The sequence below is a fragment of the Hemibagrus wyckioides genome, linkage group LG07, assembly GCF_019097595.1.
Source record: "Hemibagrus wyckioides isolate EC202008001 linkage group LG07, SWU_Hwy_1.0, whole genome shotgun sequence".
Taxonomy (NCBI): domain Eukaryota; kingdom Metazoa; phylum Chordata; class Actinopteri; order Siluriformes; family Bagridae; genus Hemibagrus; species Hemibagrus wyckioides.
The window spans coordinates 24,481,571-24,503,702 of NC_080716.1; the positions used below are offsets into that span (position 1 = coordinate 24,481,571).

The 22,132-nt window shown below is 34.3% G+C and overlaps 1 protein-coding gene across 1 annotated transcript; it reads left to right on the forward strand.

Moving 5' to 3' along the window:
• The first annotated feature begins 892 nt into the window (after positions 1 to 892).
• Positions 893 to 21,953, forward strand: LOC131356508 (Fc receptor-like protein 5). The gene is made up of 13 exons (XM_058395579.1): positions 893 to 974; positions 1,105 to 1,386; positions 1,918 to 2,190; positions 2,703 to 2,978; positions 3,066 to 3,377; positions 4,321 to 4,587; positions 4,795 to 5,049; positions 16,301 to 16,336; positions 16,859 to 17,140; positions 19,450 to 19,716; positions 19,928 to 20,176; positions 20,426 to 20,527; positions 20,934 to 21,953. Exons 2-13 carry the CDS (start codon positions 1,218 to 1,220, stop codon positions 21,014 to 21,016), a joined length of 2,571 nt encoding a protein of 856 aa, XP_058251562.1. The 5' UTR covers positions 893 to 974; positions 1,105 to 1,217; the 3' UTR covers positions 21,017 to 21,953.
• Positions 21,954 to 22,132: the final 179 nt, after the last annotated feature.

Below are 22,132 nucleotides of genomic sequence, written 5' to 3' on the forward strand. Positions count from 1 at the left end.
CATTCGGCTCTCTCGCTTCCAACTCTACAGAGCTGTGCTTTGCATGAAGATGCTTTTTTAAATTTGAGTTTGTGTTTTTCACAGTTGACAAGTGTTTTTCACCTGCACACAATATACATTTGACGACTATTGCCTTCTCCTTTTCTTCGACGACTTTAAAATAATAAGAGTATTTCAATCGTGGAAACGTAAAGCTCTGACCTGCCATGTTTGTTTCTGAAGCATGTTACCGTGCACGCATGAGTGCACATGTGCGCAAGTGATGACAATAAATTTAATTCAGTAAAGACCTAATGGTTAAAAAAGATTAATTTAACTAAAAAGTAACTTGCTTTAGTTTACAAAAAAGTAATGCAAATATTAATGTGTAAATTCAGAAAGTAATGCGTTTCTTTACTTGATACTTCATGAAAATAATTTGATTACGTAATGCACGTTACTTGTAATGCGTTACCCCAACACTGGATATGACATTGTTCTCATTTGTCTTCTTAAACAAATGAAAGAGTCAGGATTACATATTCTCTCTTCCTCTTCCCTTTTTAGTGCTTATTTCACTTATCCAGGCTGGAAAAGCTCAAGGTGATTTCTATATATTTTATTTCTAATGTTGTGTTCATGTTGGATTTGTATTAAGATGGAGAAGATTGTGTTTGTACATTGTCATGCAGAGTTTAAGATATTTACATTGACAGTCTGTGTTTGTGTTTTGACTTTTCCAGCAGATAATAAACCAGTTCTGACTGTGCAGCCAAATTTATCACAAATATTCAGAGGAGAGACGGTTACACTCTCATGTAGAATTTCGGGAGGAAGTGGACCATACATCTGGTTCAAAGATGATGGTTTTGTTTACCGCTCTGCTGAAAATGTCTACAATATAAAAGTAGATCAGAGTCACAGGTACAGTTGTTATGGGTTTAAGAATGGATGGTCAACAGCATGGAGTAATGAAGTGACTCTCTCAGTGATAGGTACATGTCTGATCTTACACTCGTGTAACATACACTCATACATAATCATTATAAAACACACTGATTCAATATCAGATGGTCAGAGAAGGGTGTGTTTGACTGATATGATGTATTTGGTGTAACTGCACAGAGAGACCAAAAGCTGTTGTGACTCTGCAGCCTGATGGAGAAATATTCAGTGGAGAGAAAGTCACTTTCACATGTGAAATACGAGGACATGCAGACACTGTGGATGGGAAATGGATGTACAGCTGGTATAAAGATGGTGTCCAACTTTTTGCCCCTGTTGAAAACAGAGAATATTCATTTACTGCTGTAGAGTCTTTCAGTGGTAAATATACCTGCAGTGGACAGAGAAAAAGTGACTCACAGACTTCAGAGACCAGCACTGCTGTTGCACTCACTGTGTCAGGTGTGTGTGTGTGTGTGTGTCTTCTTCACACCAATATTAACATCAACATCACATCAGTACATGCAGTGCAGATTAGGATTACATGATTACTTACACTTACATGAAAATGTCTGAATGTCTCTTAGAAAAATTTAAGTTTTGCTTTAGAAATCTCTCAAGGATATCATCTCTGCACCATCTTATTTGAAATGAGTGAGCTCAGCAGTTGTGTAGATATTAGATTTAGTTCTTCAAGTCAGTGATGTGCTCTTGGAGGAAATTTCGCATGTCTACCACTTTCTCATCTCTGCCACAATTTCTCAAAGTTTTCTATAAAAAAAAATAGATGAAATCATGAAGAGAGTAAACTCATTTCCACAGCATTTATACAAAAAAATTCTTTGACAGTTATTAATGGAATATTTATTCATAGATAGTGTTTTACAGGGTATTAGTAACAGCATGTCTCTGTCTGTAGCAGTGTAGTATTGATTAGTGAGATAAACACTCTGAGAGCAGCACATGAACTGTGTGTTTCACCTCCAACTACAGAAAAACCTAAACCTAAACTCACATCAAACCATGAAGGAGATGTACTGACAGGAAACTCAATGACTCTGTCCTGTACACTGAAGCTACAGTCTGCTGGATGGAAGTTTTACTGGACCAAACCCACACAGAGCTCTGAGACTGAGACTGAAACAGACTCCTACATCATCAGTTCAGTTAGTGTCTCTGATGGAGGTCAGTACAGGTGCAGAGCTGGAAGAGGAAACCCAGTCTACTCCTCAGACTACAGTGATGCACTCTGGATAAATGTTACTGGTGAGTAACAAAGTTTGCAGTGTTTAAAAATTATACACAACCTGTGCAAAAGAAATCATGTAAAGATGCCATAAAAATAATTAAATTATATGTTTCTGCATAAAAAACATTACATAAGTATTCAGTAATAAACTAAACAGAGTCAATATTTGGTGTGATAATCCTGTGAATTTTATAAGGAAAGTGACTACTGAGTGAATATTTTTGTGTAAAAAGTGGTCTATTACATAATATAATACTTTTTTCTGTATTGTTTTAGGCAATGTTTGAAAATCTAAAATGTTTTTTGTTTTGGCTCAATAATGCAAAAGTCATAGAATAAATATCTATAACAAAATTTGTACAACAGCAGGGTGCTCAAGACTTTTATTCAGTACACTTCTTAATTAACTTAATGAACACTATACCATCACTGATTATAATACTAATCTCAGACTAATGACAGTAGAATCAGAACTGTATTTATTGCAGTGTTTATTTTGGATGTTAATAATAAGATTATGTTTCTACAGAGAGTCCTAAAGCTGTGGTGACCATAAAGCCTGACAAACGTGTGTTCAAAGGGGAGTCTGTAACTCTCAGGTGTGAAATACAGGGAGGAGGAGACACTGAGTGGACATACAGCTGGTATAAAAATGATTACGAACTCTACCGAGAAAACAAAACACAGGAGTTCAGCCTCAGCTCAGTTAGAAATAAAGACAGTGGTAACTACACCTGCAGAGGGAGGAGAAGCAGTGACACTCAGACCTCAGAGATCAGTGATGCTGTTACTCTCACTATATCAGGTGAGTGTGTGAGTTTGTGTTATCTTGTCATTAATTATATATAAACTCTGTTTGATTTTTTTTTTTTTCATGTTTGTTGTCCATCAGATGTAGCAGAGGCAGTAGTGAGTGTGTCTCCATTGAGCTGGCTGACTGAAGGAGATTCAGTGACTCTAAGCTGTGAGGTTAAACACTCCTCTACAGCCTGGACATTCAGCTGGTACTCATATGTTCTGTACAGAGACAGTCAGGGTTCCATCAGGTACAATAGAGAACTCCTCTCAGACAACAGCAGAGGATCTGGAGGCTCCTACACTCTCAGTCCTGTTACTCTGAATCACACAGGAGTTTATGTGTGCAGAGCAGAGAGAGGAGTCTTTCACACACCTTACAGCAAACTACAGCCACTGTGGATCACTGGTGAGGAAATAAAACATTGTTGAGTTTAATCAGAGTAAATATAAATAAATGAAAGTATCAATGAATAAATGTGAATTTATTAAATAAAGAGTAACACACATCTAGAGGAGGTTCAGGGCTACATTATTTTCATATAGCAGTCTGGTCTGAAGAGGTTTATGTAGCATGTAGTTACAGGGGGTCTCCTTGTGGTCTGAAAAGTAGGCAAGTAACTGTCCAAAATTCACAGCAGATCTGTAAGATAATGACTGCCATTTTACAGCATGAACACATCTCACAGTGCTTAACAAAAACTGACAAGCAGCAGCATTTATTCCATCATAAGGGCAGTTACCATAAACCATATTGTATAGGTGCACCACAGTCTGAATGTGTGCTGTGTTTGATGTAAGTCCAAGGCATTAGTAAAAAAGTCATGTGTTGTGCTGGCAGTTTAATTCATAGGTTTTGGTGAGATGATAAATTTTACAAAAATTTTAAAAAAAGATTATTCGTATTCTACTTCACAAGTCCATGTATATGAGCTGTTTTTTATGACACAGTAACATTTTAGCAAATGTTTATCAAATGCTTAGCAACAAGCACATTAATATGAATCTGTTTATAGTTACAGCTGTAACTAACTGTGCTGTTATGCAAAAATAATGCCTACCTTCTGATTTGAGCATTCAACTGTGCTTTCCTATAACATAAAATTATATATATGTCCTGTAATAACTGTTTAGTCTTAAACTCCTTAGTGTAGAAGTATAGGGCAGGTGAACAGACTCCAATAAATGCAAATAAAGTCCTGGGTTCATTTTAATGTTACACATATTACTAAACTATATATATATGTATATATATATATATATACAAATATACAAGAACATTATAATAAAATCATTAAACATTTGAATCATAATGATTTCATAATAAAATGTAAATTATATTTGTATTTCAGGTGAATCTCCTCCAGTGTCTCTGATCATCAGTCCGAGCAGAACTCAACACTTTACTGCTGACTCTCTCTCAATGAGCTGTGAGGACCAGAGTGACTCTACTGGATGGACAGTGAGAAGATACAAATACATTGAGGAATTGGTCACTTGTTCATCAGTTTCAGGATCTACATGTAACATCAGCTCCCTCTCTACATCACACACTGGAGTTTACTGGTGTCAGTCTGAATCTGGAGGACGCAGTAATCCTATCAACATCACAGTGCACTGTGAGTCTTCAATGTTCTCATCTATAACAGATTTACAATATACAGGACTAGAGGTAACACTTTTAAACTCTACTGAATCAGAGTAAAGAAATGATCATTGTGTTACACTCTCTCTGATATTTACCACTGATAGAGCTCTCTGTGTTAAAATCATTACTGTATTTTACACACTTTCTATTTTCAGTGTCTTCTTTCTCTTTCCTACAGATGGTACTGTGATCCTGGACAGTCCTGTCCATCCTGTGACTGAGGGACATCCTCTGACTTTACACTGTTTATCTCGCAGCAAAAAGATCCCAGGCTCTGGTGTTGATTTCTATAAAGATGATTCCATCCTCCAGAACCAGACTACAGGAGAGATGACCATCAGTAGTGTCTCAAAGTCAGATGAAGGTTTCTACCACTGTAAACACCCAGAGAGAGGAGAGTCACTGAAAAGCTGGGTTTCAGTCAGATTGCAAAGTAAGCTGGATTTGATTTCTTTTCTAACAATAATATTTAAAATGTACAGTCATTACTACTACTACTGTGAGTAATAATAATAATAATAATAATAATAATAATAATAATAATAATAATAATAAATAATAATAAAAAAATAATAATAATAATATATCAGGTAATATAAAAAGAGTAGGATAAAGACTAGCAGGAGTGAGGGTTAAGTGATGGCACAAAATTTGTTTTTAAGCTAAGTTAAAAGCCTTGGGGTGGATGATACTAAATATTCTGCCCATTTAGGCTGGTCTTAGGACCCATTAATAGATCAGTACTGGTGAACCTAAGACATAAGACATAAGCCATCTATTGCTTCCTGTGTGAAAAATAAGAGTAAAGTAAAGGTTCATTTGAAGAGAACATTTGTAGAAAGTTGAACGTTTGTAGAAGGTTAAACTTACTGAAATGACAGCAGCTTTTTCATCTGTGTCTTTTTCTTTCCTCTGTCTCAGGTCCTGGGTCCAACATTGTACCAGTAGCTGTGGCTGTGGGACTGAGTTTGGCCTTGCTGTTCATCATCCTTTTACTGATCCTGCTGTGGAAACACAAATCCAACAAAGGTCTGATAATTAGGTTTCACTAAATTCTACACTAAGCATATTGGATAAATCATGAAATTATTTACAATAAACAAATATGGAAATACATTTTCAATAATTACTCTCATTACACGATTTACACAACCTTAATTACAAATTAACTATAAAAATAACACTTCTACTAAATAAGAAATAGTTATAAGCTAATAAATAGGAAAATAATTGCAATATATTTACAGTTACACAGTTTGGTACTATTTATTAATCTTTACATTTAGATTTCATAAAATAGAGCTCCCTAAAATATTGTTTATGTGATTTATAAATTGAGGGAATGAAGAATTTCTGTCTTGTCATACAGGAAAGGACAGAGGCATACAGCAGAACAGCAATCAGACACCAGGCCAGAGTCAGTCAGGAGCTGAGGATTCTCAGTCAGGAAACACACCGCTTCAAACTGGTCAGACAGTGTGTCACATCATCAATACTTTCCTTATATATACAGTAATTCAATATAAGAGTATAGTCTTACTAACAAGTTCAACAACGGTCATTTCACTGGAATTTCAAAAAAGTCAAAAAAAAATCTACATTATTCTCTTTATTTGATTTTTTTTCTGTAGGAAATGAACACATTTATGCCTCCATTGACAATGCAGGTAAAAGTGAAATAGATTTCTTTATTTCATTATTTCATTTTAAATATTTCAAATTACTCTCAAAGGAATAAATCTCAAAATAAACCCATACATTAAATACAGTAAATCTCCTGTAGTCATTCCACTGTGAAACATATCAACAACAAAGAAACAATTTCACTGAAATAATCAGAAACAAAACACCAATTTACTGTAAATTAACAGACCAAGAAAATCTAATCATCATCTTAGGTCAGGGCCACACTGAAGCCTTCACTGCAAAACATATGTAAAATATGGGTGTTGGTAAGACTCTGGGTTGTTGATTGGAAGGTCTTGGTTCAAGCCCCAAAACCACCAAGCTGCCACTGTTGAGCCCTTGACCAAGGCCCCAACCTCCCCAGCTCCAGGGACACTGCATCATGACCGACCCTGTGCTAAGGATGGAATATGTGAAGAAAGAATTTCAGTGTGTAGTAATGTATATGTGTCAAATAAAGGCTACTTAACTTATGTGACAGCCTGAGGAACACCAAGAGACCAAGGGTCCTACACACACCATACAGAACATATCCAAACAGGTCAAAGCTGTGTTTGTTTTGTTTTTGTTCACTGTCACTGCAGATCATGATGCTGGACCCAGTGATGTAACTTATGCTCAGCTTGAACTGAAGCCACAGAAAAAAGCAAGGAAAAAACAAGGTAAAGACAAAAAAAAAGCAAATTATTTATTCGAAAACCTGTATGTCCATTACCTTTTAACGTTTACTGATAAACTAACCAAATTGAAACAATTTACCATTTTAACCAATTAATTTATTAATTTATTAATTATTTATTTTAGTTGACTGTGGATGTTAATTCAGGGTTTCTTGTTCCTCTTACCTAGTGAAAGCCAATGTTGAACCTGATACTGTTTACTCAGAGCTGAAGCAGAACACATAGGTAAGAGAAAAGTTCTGTTTACAAATCTCAAACTGAGTGAGAAATACTTACAGAAATCTTAGAATTGTGTAGAATCACTAGAAACACTTTGTGTCTTGCTCAGCAGGAGTTTAGTAGGAGTTAAAACACTGATAAATAGGAGCTAAATAGTGTAATCAAATGGTTCTTCAAGCAATTCTAAAATTATTTTATGCTGCATTAAAATTAGTCAGTGGTTTTTCTGCTTCCTGTTGAAGCAAGTCCTGCTGGCTGCTGTGTATCAGGTAAAGACTGCAGAAGGAAGTCAACCACTGAAACCATCTGTAGCACATGCCAGCAGAATAGAGCTGTGAATTCTGGTTAGTCTGTCACATCTCAAATACTCAGTAAACAAAATGAATAAGTCCTCTAGTCTTTCAGTATACTGGGGTTGATCTTAATTTTAAAAAAGTTCAGTGTGTTCACACCCTCAACAAATAGATCTATAGATCCATACAAAAAAAAAGATAAAACAAAAACCACAACCACAACCCTAAGGTAAGAACCCAAATCTGAAATATTTATATTTCAAATAGCAGATAATTCAGTTGCCTTCATTGTTTTTCGCAGTAGAAACTGAATTTAATACACTTTTTATTTGTACTATATGTATATTCCTTTCACCACGACCTGTCCCTATAAAAGCCATTTAAAAGCCTAGTTTCTGCAGCTGTATCAGTAGCTAATGTGGAATAGAGTAGCATAAAAATTCTAACGGTGTGACAATTAAATGAAACTGTGTCTCTCGTTCATGATAAGCTCGAAGTTGTTGACTCTTATACCAGTTCACATTTTATCTGGAAAAAAATGTAGAAAACTGGATTAAAATCATATTTTTTCCCATATATATGTCATTGCAGTTATTGTAATAAATGCAAGTCATGCAGTGTAATAACACACAACAATTTTTTCTTAAATAATAATTTAGCACTATTTAGTACTTTTTATTTTAGAATTACCGTATATAGAGAAATATGCATTTTTCCTTTTAAATGTTTCTTACTGATTTGCTGTTGGCTTAATATATAATAAATATATCTTTAAATATGTTAAAACCTGAAATCTAAAACATCTCTAAATGATCATTCATAGGTGCTGAAGGTGTGTGTAGAAATCTGAAGAGAGAGAGAGAGAGAGAGAGAGAGAGAGGTCATCTTGTTCATCATTTGTGCATTTACAGTAAAATCAGAGTGAGATTTGTTTATACATGAACTTTGCACATAATTGGCTTAAATTGGATGAAGGGAGAGGAATATATTTTAGCAATGATCTAAACTATTTCCACGCAACAGACACAAGTGCCAAAAATGTATGTGTTTGGTTACTTAATACCAAGTAGGCCGAAACTGTGTGTCTGTTAATTATAGAAGTACTGTCCAGATTAACTAGTGATGAAATCCTAGGAATTCATTCAGATGCATCATTAATATTGTACTATACAAAAATATTGTGTTTTTCATTATTGTTTTTATTAATATATTAATTAACAATTATAGCAATACTGTACATCTTACGGTAAAGGAAATTTTTTTTAATGATATGAAAACCTACTTTCTTGTATTTTCTGTATGAAGAGCTTACAACAGTGTCACCTGTTGGGTATAATAAATGTTTAAATAAAAATCTGTTATGAAATTTTATGTTTGAAAATGTATTTTTTTTACCTTTGTGTTTATTAGTAAATACTGTATGTATATCTGTTTTTTGTATCTGTTTTTTTTTTTTATATTATTATTATTTTTATATTTTTCTTGCAATCTAGAATTTATTAAAACTGCTCTTGGACCTTTTCCTCAAATAAACTTTGACAAAGACAACTCCTGACTACTCATGACATCCTGTGAAGCAACTCATATTAATACAATAATCACAAGACAAAAGACTTTTTATTTATTTTACAAGGTCAGAAGGTGAATACTCATATACAATATGACCTGCAGTCTGTTTAGGTCTTTTGGAAGTGACCTTCAGATTGTTAATACATTTAGGTTTTATTAGGTACAAAAATAGGTCTGAGAGACTGAGTGGAGTTCAGCTGTAGTTCAGTCTCTCACCAGCAGAGAGAGAGAGCTTCACTGAACCAAACTGAAAGGAAGATCAGCATCACTTCTGCTACAGAGACACTGATTTGAAGCACTGAAACAAACACACAGTAATAATACTAGTCAGATTTGTGTTACTGTGTGTTTTTTCCACCATATTCAGCATTGTGGAGAACAAATTAATGAATGAATTAATCAAACAATAATTAAAATCCCATCTGTCATAATATTAAATTTATATAAAAATTGCTGCTTGGACCAATCAGATTCTATGATACAGGATTGTTTTGATCACGTGACCTGAGAGTTACCATGATGTGTTTCTTCGGGAAATGTGTAAAAGCTTTGAATCTCTCTCCGCGCGCGCGCACACACGCACACACACACACACACGCGCGCGCTCGCGTGCCAAAATACCGCGAGAGTGTGCGCTCGAATATGCTCTAGAGCCGCTCTCGCGATACTTAAATGTCACACACCTATCGGTCTGCACAGCGCCGCTTTAAGTCGAACACAACTATATTAACTTCAAAGATTCAAGATTTAAGAACTTTATTAATCCTTAATTCCTTTGCCATGTTACAGTTGCTCTGATAAAAATAAAAATATAAGAGAGAAAGAAAGAAATATATACACTGTTATATAAACTGGAAAATAGAATAAATAATTACAAATAATAGTGTAGAGTTGTAATATTGCACACAAGGATTGTAAATTAGTCATAATGATAAAGCTGTATTGTACAGAGAAGATGGTGAAATTGTAATGTGCATGAAAGGTCTATAATTACTACAGCACCCATTTATTATTTATTGCGCATGAAATTGCATATGAAAATGTCCAACACTTAAAGGGAGCAACTATACAGGGATGAAAGATCTCCTAAAGTGCTCAGTGCTACACTTGACAGTGATCAGTCTCTGGCTGAATTTGCTCTTCTGATTAACCAGCACACTGTGTAGTGGATGAGAAGGGTTGTCCAGGACTGAACGGAGTTTTGACAGCATTCTTCTCTCAACAACAACGTGAACTTGGTCCAGCTCCATGCCAAGTACAGAGCCAGCCCTCCTGATTAATTTGTCCAGTTTATTTCTCTCTGCCACGTTCATGTTCATGCAGACCGCTGCATAGAAAATGACACTAGACATCATAGACACACACACACCATGTGACTAAAATACCTTATAGCCCTTGAGCGTGACAGCAATAATAATAATAAAAAACGGTCAGAAAACACAACAGTTTTATTATTCAGATAATAACCTAACTGTTAATGTTAACACAGTTGATAAAAGTCAGCTAGCAAATGTATGTTGTGTCAAAAAGGAGGCCCACTGTCTCTGATTCTGAAAACCCCTGACATAAGGACCCTTTTGAATATTATTCCATACCTAAGACGTACAAAAGCCTTAAATGAAATAAGCCTAAAGATAGATCTAAATAAAATATAAACTGTTAAAGCACTAAGACATTACAGTCTGAACATCATGACTTTTTATTCAACTAATGCAGTATTTATGTTAAAATACAGACATGACTTAGTTGAACAATGGACCAGAACAGATTCATTCGGCTGTTCTGTCGATAGAAAAAGGAATTCTCAGCACTATAAATACTAGTATGGTAAATGACCATTTTGCTCATGTCAAGTCTTGAAGATACTCTCTGATGATTTCACCCTCAAAGAAATAGGATAGAAAAGTTACCAAGAGCATGAAGTAGACAAGATACAAGCAGCAAGACAGATGAGAGAATGAGAAATGAGAGAACAATAAGAGAAGAGAAGGCTGTAAAAAAAATAAATAAATAAATAATACATACAGTAGTGCCGGCATAAATGAGGAATGAAATAAGAGGTGCAAGTATAATATAGATTATTGTAAAATGATAATAATAAAAAAGGATCTACATGGCACTGCTTCACACACAAGCTGTAAAAGAGATAATATTGCATGGCATACCTGAGAGAAAATGTAATGAATTTAATGAACTTCTTTTGTAGTTGCAAAACTTTGAAATGATGGGAGTCAGAAAAAAAACTGAATGAAATTGTCTAAAGTTGCATGTTTGTGTTAATTTGTATTTAAAGCTAAACAATATTATATAAAAATGCTCTTACAAAATGTGTTATTCTTGCTTACCCCCTCTCCCTAATTAGCCCCTGATGTTTTGGGCTCAGCCCCTGAGGTTTTCAAATCCTAGGAAAGCCCCTGGTATGAGCCCCAGCATCCTGAAATCATTTATTACCTGCATCATGGGGAGCATCCTGACTGTCTGCATCACCGCTTGGTACAGGAGCAGCACCTAACCACGGAGCTCTGCAGAAAGTCCTGCAGAAATCCAAGAACATCAAAAAAGTCAGAAAAAATAAGTTGTTGGATCTTAATTCTAGTGTTGTTACTATGTGATACAAAGAACAATCAACATATGTACTTGGCTAGAATACAGATAATACTGGGTTTTGGATTAAAGGATGTGCTGTGCCATGTTTAGTGGGAAAGTGACTTATCACATCTAGTTTGTACAAGTTTGTAAGATTAATTTAACATGATACACCATCTACTACTGTGTGTAGCAACATATCTCCTTCTGGTCACAAATACGGAACTACAATGGGTGTGTGCATGTTCTTTTTGCAGTTGTGGTTAGTGTCTGTTGGTCTTTCTTAGAAACAAAGGGGCCTTAAACAGTCAGCATTAGTGACTCATATCCACTAGACTATTTTGTGATTATCATGGTCTCTGCAGAAAAGAATTAACCTGAATATCAAACATCCAGCTGTACTTATACACTGTACAAATATACTCTGTACAAAGGGCACACTGTAAAAAAAAAAAAAAAAAATTGTAAAAAAACGGAAATATTCCGGCAGCTGGGGTGCCAATAATATTTTGTAAAATAACAGGAAAAAACCATCTTGTAAAATTACAGTAATTTTCCATTATTAAAATACAGTTTTTTGCTTTAATTTTACATGAGATATTGTGTATTTTTGTTTGGCTTTTAATGTTTAAAGAACAAAATTTTGGGCAATTTAGAGACTCCAATCAGCCTAGAAGCATGTCTTTGGATTGTGGGGTGAATCCAGGTGATATCACATGATCTCCACAAACACAGAGAGGGGGAGCAAGACTCAAACCGAGGATGCTGGAAGTGTGAGGTGAACGTGCTTACCAATAAGCCACTGAAGCTGTTCCCCATTACTCCCACTAAGGAATATATAGCCACTACTATTTTTCAAACAACACTCCTCCCCCCAAGCACTCCCGCTATTGTTCAAATCCGAGTTTAGGACAGCAGCAGAGCTCCTGATAATCCACGGTTTTTGACCTCTGTCAGGTGGCTCTGATAGGTGGGTTTGCTGTGATAGGAACAATGTCACCTGACAGAAAGTATATTAAATAATGGTCCAATTTATAGTTTATTTTGATGCATCCATGTCCTACGTGAACTGTATTTCATCCATATTTAAATGATTTTGGGTAATGTAGATAGAAAGCAGTTCATAGATTTTGAGATTCCTAAGCATCTAGAAATGTTAGATTAGACCTTATACACTAATAAAACCACCTTTATTCAGTAATAATATTATAATTATATATATATATATATATATATATATATATATATTTATATATATATATATATATATATATATATATATATATATATACAAAACAAATATATGTAAAATTATTGAACCATTATACTAATTGTATCTTATTTTAAAATGGATTCCAAGTATACAACTAGAATGTAACATTTTTTCTGTTAAATAAAAAATTAATATGTGAAATTCTGATACATTTAAAATGTATTTTAACAGTCCTTTAGTGTGAAAAAACAAAAATTTCTTTTAAAAAATTGTAACTGTTATTCACAGTTACAAACTTTTCCGTATTTTACCTTAGACATGTAAATTTACAGTATATTTTGGTCAAATTAGTAATATTCTGTGTATTTCAAAAATACAGGAAAAATCTGTAAAAATTAACAGTAAAAATTCTGTAAAAGTACAATTTTTTTTTTTTTTTTTTTTTTACAGTGCACCATATCTCTGCTGGGATCTCAAAAATAATTAGTTAATGAACTTGAAAAATATATGTATTAAAGAGTAGGTTTAGTGTGTATGTCCCCCATCATAAATAAAAGAAAATGCAATTTCACTACCCCACTTTGTGGCTAGCAGAAACCCAGCCTCAATATAATTAGATAAAAAAACTTTCCGGAAAGTTCCATTTAATATCTTGTTGAGACCGTTATTGAACCTGAGTGAGGTAGCAGAGGAACTGTACAAGTTCATTCAGTGAAATAAAGTTATGTTGCTATTTGTTGCTAGAATTTATGGAGGCATAGAGGTGGAGTTCATTTCAAAATATCACATCAACTTCCAGCATAACGGAAATGTTTCTCTCTTTCTCTCTGTGTGTAAGAAGACAGGAAGTGTAGAGGCTTTAACACAAACCACTAAACACTCAGTAGTTTATCAGTGTGACAGAATGGGGCTGTGGTCACTCTTTGTGATGATCTGTGAGTAAAAATGTTTTCTTTATGTCTTCATTAGAGTGAGTGGTGGGTTAAAAATGTTCAAATGAAGTCTGATGTCCTGTGTGATGAGGTTAATATGTGATTAGGACATTGTCTAGACTTTGTCTCTTAGTCTATTTAGTGTATATCCATAACATTTGTGTTAACTAGTTTAAACTTTTTTATTGTCTTTCATTTTGGTTTGATTTCTATGTAGAACAGCATTAATTCCAGCATTTATCTTTACAAGGACAGTGAGATAAATGTGTGTGTAGGATATAGGATAGTCTGAGTGTATAGATGAGAGTATAAACTGCTGTGTTTCTGCTAATGTTCTCAGTGAGAGTGCTGCTATTTAACTGCTATTTAATGTGACTTTAGTGTCTTTAGTGTCTTTAACCCACAATAAAGTGGCTGCACCTCTGCATTTAGTCCCTAATCATTAACAATAATGTGACTGCAATAGATGTACACTAACATTCAAGAGTTTAAGATCACCTGTAAAGCTCCTTGTTTTCCAGTTGTACACCAGGACCTCCCACTCCTTTTTCTGTACTGGTTAGAACCAGTGTGTGATGTTCTATGAAGGGAGCAGTTCACAGCATGTTAAGATAAATTCTTACCATTAAAAAGAAAAAAAGTTCTTTCTTTCTGGTCATTTTAAGCCTGTAAACAAACCCACAACTCCTGATGCTCCAGATACCAAACTAACCTAAAGAAGGACATTTTTATTCCTCCCTTAATCACTACAACAGTTTTCAGCTGTGAGAGCACTAAAGGGGTTTCTAATTGTCAATAAGCCTTATAAAATGAATAATTTGGATTAGCACACATAGCATGAGATTGAAACAGAGGACTGATGGTAACTGATAATGGGCTTCTGTGTGACAATGTAGATCTTTCTTTAAAAATCATCTAATTTTATGTTTTTGAAATAGATAAAAATGAGATTTTCTCTGAAAAAGCAAGGAAATTCCCAAGTGATCACAAACCTACAGTACAGACTTCCCAGTATGAACTTTGTTCCAGTATAAAGTATGAACGTCCCAGTATGAACTTTTTTTTTTGTTTGTTTTTTAATTGGTTTTGTGGTTTAGACACAGCAATTTCCTGGGAGCAAATTAAACAAGTGTGTTTGGGGTTTATTATTTCCTAGAAGAAATATATGGCTGTGTTTTTCCCCTCTAACACTCTGCAGCCATTTTCAGATGTTTTTGTTAGAGGGATTTTGCACTTTGCACAGTCTTTAGATGAATGTTTTAATTAGACTGTATGTGTGTCAGGGTGTGCAGAGAGAAGAGCCAAGAGAATCAGGTTAGCGCATACAACAGGCTTTGCTTTATTAAATGACAGGCACAAACGTGAACGAACTGAAAGCATTCAAACTCAGGAAACTGCCACTGAGGGGAAAATGGAGGAGAGCATTTAAAAAGAGCACACAGGGAGGTACCGAGACATGCAACCTCAAAACAGTGTTCAATACTCGCTGCTGACTCTGATGAGTGTAGCACTTAAATAGTCTTAGGCTAATAGTCAGCAGGTGCTCCGGCAGCACTCAGGTGACTGGGGCATGATGACATCACTGAGTCCTGCAGGTCCGTGACAATGTGTTACTGAGATCGAGTTTTTCCTCATATATGATACATTATCCTGCAGGCTGTATGTATTGTAATGTAATGTTAGTGCACATGAGAAGGAAGTGATGCAGTTCAGCTTCAGATTAGCAGATGTGGATTAAATTCTACATGAGACAGTAATGAGCTGTGTAGTGACCTGAGTAAAAATAGCTTCTTTAAACACCACACATTATTGGAACAGGTAAATATTTTGCCTGTCTTATAGCTGAAGTGAAACTAAAAATATAGTTTTTTTATTTACAAAATTTGTTTCCTTAAAGAAATTAAAAAGTCAGCATTACATATCTTTGTTCTGGAAATTAAACAATAATATTATTTGGTGAAGGGTGAAATGAAGATTTGCTGAAACAGTTCTTGTCTTTTGTAGCATCTCATCTTAGATAGATGCATACATACATACATACATACATACATACATACATACATACATACATACATACATACATACATACATACATACATACTTTATTCATCCCAAAGGGAAATTTACTTAGTTCAGAACACCAGAGGGAGCTCTGTGAAACAATTTTTGTTTTTACTTTTATTCAAAGTGAAGGTTATAGAGTCATTTATATGTAAATATAAATTTCAGCTGAAACTTTCAGTGCCAAACTTTGACAAAAACAGAAATTCACACTGTAGTTTTTATAGTAAAGATCTCTGGCTGCTATCATGATGTTTGACACAAAGAATGATCTCATGGTTTCTGTTTTCTCTCATGGCTATTATAAATAGACAGGAGATGAGTTCTGAAACCATCAGAGCATGTTCATCAAGTTATTTTAACGTTTACAGTTCTAAAAATAATTGTGAAATATAAAAAGTGATAAATTTGACACAACAATTCTCTCTTCCTCTTCACTTTTCAGTGTTTATTTCACTTATCCAGGTTGGAAAAGCTCAAGGTGATTTCTATATATTTTATTGTTTATGTTGTTTACATGTTGGATTTGTATTAAGATGGAGAAGATTGTGTTTGTACATTGTCATGCAGAGTTTAAGATATTTACACTGACAGTCTGTGTTTGTGTTTTGACTTTTCCAGCAGATAATAAACCAGTTCTGACTGTGCAGCCAAATTTATTACAAATATTCAGAGGAGAGACGGTTACACTCTCATGTAGACTTTCGGGAGGAAGTGGACCATACATCTGGTTCAAAGATGAGGGTTTTGTTTACAGCTCTACTGAAAAGGACTACACTATAAAAGTAGATCAGAGTCACAGATACAGATGTTACGGGTTTATTAATGGACGGTTAACAGCAAGAAGTAATGAAGTGACTCTCTCAGTGATAGGTACATGTCTGATCTTACACTCCTGTAACATGCACTCATACATAATCATTATAAAACACACTGATTTAATATCAGATGGTCAGAGAAGGGTGTGTTTGACTGATTTGATGTATTTGGTGTAACTGCACAGAGAGACCAAAAGCTGTTGTGACTCTGCAGCCTGATGGAGAGAGATTCAGTGGAGAGAAAGTCACTTTCACATGTGAAATACGAGGACATGCAGACACTGTGGATGGGAAATGGATGTACAACTGGTATAAAGATGGTGTCCAACTTTTTGCCCCTGTTGAAAACAGAGAATATTCATTTACTGCTGTAGAGTCTTTCAGTGGTAAATATACCTGCAGTGGACAGAGAAAAAGTGACTCACAGACTTCAGAGACCAGCACTGCTGTTACACTCACTGTGTCAGGTGTGTGTGTGTGTGTGTGTGTCTTCTTCACACCAATATTAATACCAATATTATCCTTGCAGATTAAGATTACATGATTACTTACACTCATGAAAATGTATGAATGTCTCTTAGAAAAATTTAAGTTTTGCTTTAGAAATCTCTCAAGGATATCATCTCTGCACCATCTTATTTGAAATGAGTGAGCTCAGCAGTTGTGTAGATATTAGATTTAGTTCTTCAAGTCAGTGATGTGCTCTTGGAGGAAACTTGGCATGTCTACCACTTTCTTTCTCATCACAATTTCTCAAAGTTTTTATTTTTATTATTTTTATTATTTTTTTTTACAAAATAGATGAAATCCTGAAGAGAGTAAACTCATTTCCAAAGCATTTACTATAAAATACTTTAACAGGTATTAATGGAATATTTATCCATGGTGATTTTACAGTGTATTAGTAACAGCATGTCTCTGTCTGTAGTAGTGTAGCTCACTCTGGTGAGGAAATAAAACATTGTTGAGTTTAATCAGAGTAAATATGTATAAATGAAAGAATAAACGAATAAATAGTGAATTTATGAAATAAAGAGTAACACACATCTAGAGGAGGTTCAGGGCTACATTATTTTCATATAGCAGTCTGGTCTGAAGAGGTTTAGGTAGCATGTAGTTACAGGGGGTCTCCTTGTGGTCTGAAAACTAGGCAAGTAACTGTCCAACATTCAACAGCAGATCTGTAAGATAATGACTGCCATTTTACAGCATGAACACATCTCACAGTGCTTAACTAAAACTGACAAGCAGCAGCATTTATTCCATAAGGGCAGTTACCTTAAACCACATTGTATAGGTGCACCACAGTCTGAATGTGTGCTGTGTTTGATGTAAGTCCAAGTCATTAATAAAAAAAAGTCATATGTTGTGCTGGCAGTTTAATTCATAGGTTTTTGTGAGATGATAAATTTTATAAAAGTAAATCATGACTGATTTGATTTGTTAAATGAAATTACAAAGTATGAAATTGGTATTATGATCTACAGCTTGAACAGTTAATATCTAACCACATTACGTCCTACGTATCAGTGCTGACTTCCTTGTGAGATTTCATAATGTTAATACTACATGAATTGTTTTTTATACATTTTTATATACGTACTGTTTTAGAATACAGTTTTAGAAACTGACCACATTTTTCCTTTTCTAAGTGTTTGCTTAAATCTGTTCATTAGCCTTTCTTTTTCTGAATGTAAATCTGATCTCTCTCGATTATATAAATTACTTTGTTGAACAGCAACCTATTTCTATGTCTGGTTATTTTTTTTTGAACCTCGAACCTTTTTTTCTCTGAGAGCTACTTTATCAAAATGAAGGTGGCCAAGAGCTTCTCGTGTTATATTATTGTTAACATTTATTTACATAGCTTATTGTCATAAACCAAACCAGCTGAATAAGCTATTTTTGTGTAAACGTATTTTTGTTCTTGATATTTTTGTGTGAAAAAATGTCAATATTGAGCCGTCATATTTTACAATAAATCAATTTAAATCCACAAAAGCAGCATGATAATTATGGAGTTGAGTTAATTACTTAATTAATAACCCAACAGGTTTGCTGACTAGATTTATCAGTTATTATTATCAGATTTCGTTTATTCACATGGATTCTGTTATTTATCAGCAAATTGTTATTTATAAGTCCCCTGGCACATACCCTGATGACCTCAGCAAGACAGAAAAAGACTCTTTACATAAATAACACCTGATATTGAAGGTAATATTAATTTTGAAAACAGACTGAAATTGAATCGGACTTTGTATAATTAAATAATAGTATTTTTATGGCATTCATAAACAATACTTTACTCTGAAACACCAGCTGCACTAATAAGAAATGTCTACAGCACACTCGTCCTGCATCTTCCTGCAGCAGGATAGATTCATTCAGTGGTTTTACTTTGGCAACATCGTAACTTTATTCTTAATGCTGTAGAATCCCCAGCAGCTTCTAATAAAAAGATCTGCCATGTGTTTTCTTTATCCTTTATCCAAACTACTTCAATTAGTGCTTATAGATTTAAGTTTACATAACACTTCTATGCATGGTCTTCGTGCTGTCTGTGGAATCCACTGATGCTGTATTAAACTGTGTGATGCACGTGCATGTGCAATGGAGTATGATGTGTCTGGGGAGTCAGGTTAGGGTTAGTCCTGGGTTAATTTTTAATGTTACACATAACAATCTGTACATATACACAAACATTATAATAAAATCATTAAACATTTGAATCATAATGATTTCATAATAAAATTAAATTATATTTGTATTTCAGGAAAATCTCCTCCAGTTTCTCTGATCATCAGTCCGAGTAGAACTCAACACTTTACTGATGACTCTCTCTCACTGAGCTGTGAGGACCAGAGTAACTCTACTGGATGGACAGTGAGAAGATACAGATACAGTGAGGAATTGTTCAATTGTTCATCAGTGTCAGGATCTACATGTAACATCAGCTCCCTCTCTACATCACACACTGGAGTTTACTGGTGTCAGTCTGAATCTGGAGGACGCAGTAATCCTGTCAACATCACAGTGTACAGTGAGTCTTCAATGTTCTCATCTGTAACAGATTTACAATATACAGGACTAGAGATAACACTTTTAAACTCTACTGAATCAGTGTAAAGAAATGATCATTGTGTTACACTCTCTCTCTCTGATATTTACCACTGATAGAGCTCTCTGTGTTAAATTCATTACTGTATTTTACACACTTTCTATTTTCAGTGTCTTCTTTCTCTTTCCTACAGATGGTGCTGTGATCCTGGACAGTCCTGTCCATCCTGTGACTGAGGGACATCCTCTGACTTTACGCTGTTTATCTCACAGCAAAATGATCCCAGACTCTGGTGTTGATTTCTATAAAGATGATTCCATCCTCCAGTCCCAGACTACAGGAGAGATGACCATCAGTAGTGTCTCAAAGTCAGATGAAGGTTTCTACCACTGTAAACACCCAGAGAGAGGAGAGTCACTGAAAAGCTGGGTTTCAGTCAGAGGTGAGAAATATTTATTCAGATGGGATTATAGTAAAATAACCAGTGATGTGGTGGTGTGATGCAGCATTAATAAAGAAAGTAGAACACCAATCAGAAGTCAGATTCAGGAATTCAACAGCTCTGTGGTATTTTTGCATGTACAGTATGATATGTGTCTTCATCTGAATCTTGTATTTATTAGAGCCTGTACTAGAATTTCCACAATATTCTGATTAATATTTTATTCCTCATCGCTTCGGTTGCATGCAGTTGCTTCAAGTTCAGTGCTCAGACTGATCAGTAGTCTAGTGACGGTTTCTGTGTATCTGCTGCTGACCATCGTTGTGGCAGTGAAATGTTTCAGAGCTCGAGGTAAAAACATTTCCAGACTGTTTATTCATTTCACAGAATAAACACACTGACATGTAGTAACAGGAGAAGTAGAAACATTTCCACAATATACACTCTAGTTACAGTATTAAAGCTCTAAAATGCAGTTAGTGTCATGATTACATAATTAATGTACAGATGCTAAGTAATAATGATTATGTACACTTTAATATGTGAATATGTAATTAAATGATTTCTGTATGATTCAGATGACAGGATGTTTATTTGTAGGAAACCATTTAAAGAGAGGTTTATGTAAATAATGTTTATTTTTGAACACAGGCATTTGTAGCCATTTTCTTTAGATAGGTTTAAAAAAACAATCATTATGAATTATATGAAATTCCATTTCCATTTGTCCATAAATACTTTCTTCTTTATCTGACAGTTCAGATGGATGAAGACAACACCCAGAATGCTGTTATAGAGGAGCAAACAAAAAAAAAATCAGATTTTGTGATTGTGAAATAATTTAGATTACTTATTTTTGAATATTTACTACTAGCTGTTTATTTACTTGGGGTCACGACTTATATTAATGCAGTGTACAGTAAAATGAACTAGATAATAAGACCACATTTTTTTTTACTCAATAACTACATCTTTATGTTTTAATATAACTGGATAAAATATTTTATAGATTTATTAATAACATTTTGTACAGATGTCCTTGATATACAGTATAACATCTGACCATCACACCAATCTGTGCTTGTTCCCTGTTATAATCATCTTCTGGGAAACCACTAGATTTTGTAGAATGGCAGTGGGGATTTGTGTTCATTCAGCTACAAGAGCATTAGTTAGATCACAGGTCAGGTGAGGAGGTTTATTATTAGTTTATCATTATAGTTTATGATTAATCTAAATGATCTGGCATTAAAACAATCAACTTTTTATAGTATGTATGTGGACTTTTTTAGTGTGTGCTGGAAACAAAACACACCCAGTCCTCCTCAATAAAATCACCGTCATACATTTCTGTTAATAGTCAATGATCTATAGATTTTTACAAATAATAAAAAACACTGAAATGTGTTGGAAAGTGGTGACTCAGTGCTTCAGTCTTTGCATTGATCAGATTCAGTTTAAATTGCAACACATTGAGAAAAACCCTCAACTGCTCTTTTGTATCTTGTACCAGCTATAAATTGTCAGCAAATGTAAAATGCAAATATTTTATTTTATAAATTGTTTAATCATTTTTGCTTGTAATATATAAAAACATTTCCAAAACCAGCATCAGTAGTTTATAAAGCAGAGACCAGGCCTTTTCAAAAGGCTTTGATATTACATTTTTAAAACTGTATAAAGAATTCTTTGGCTTTTCTTTCTTTTTACGAAAATACCTTTTCTGAAATTTCTGAATATTTTTGAATAAATAATATGCAAGTTACACTGTTTTCAGTTTCTTCCTGTCTTACATTACATGTCTTATATAACCCACTTTAATTGATTTAAAAAAAATATTTATGTTATTGTATTATGCTGCTTTTTTCAACATTTTCTTACTTGATAGAGTTAACATTTATTCTTAACATAAATGAACATAACATAAATTCACACGTAAAGTGTGTTACACGTGTT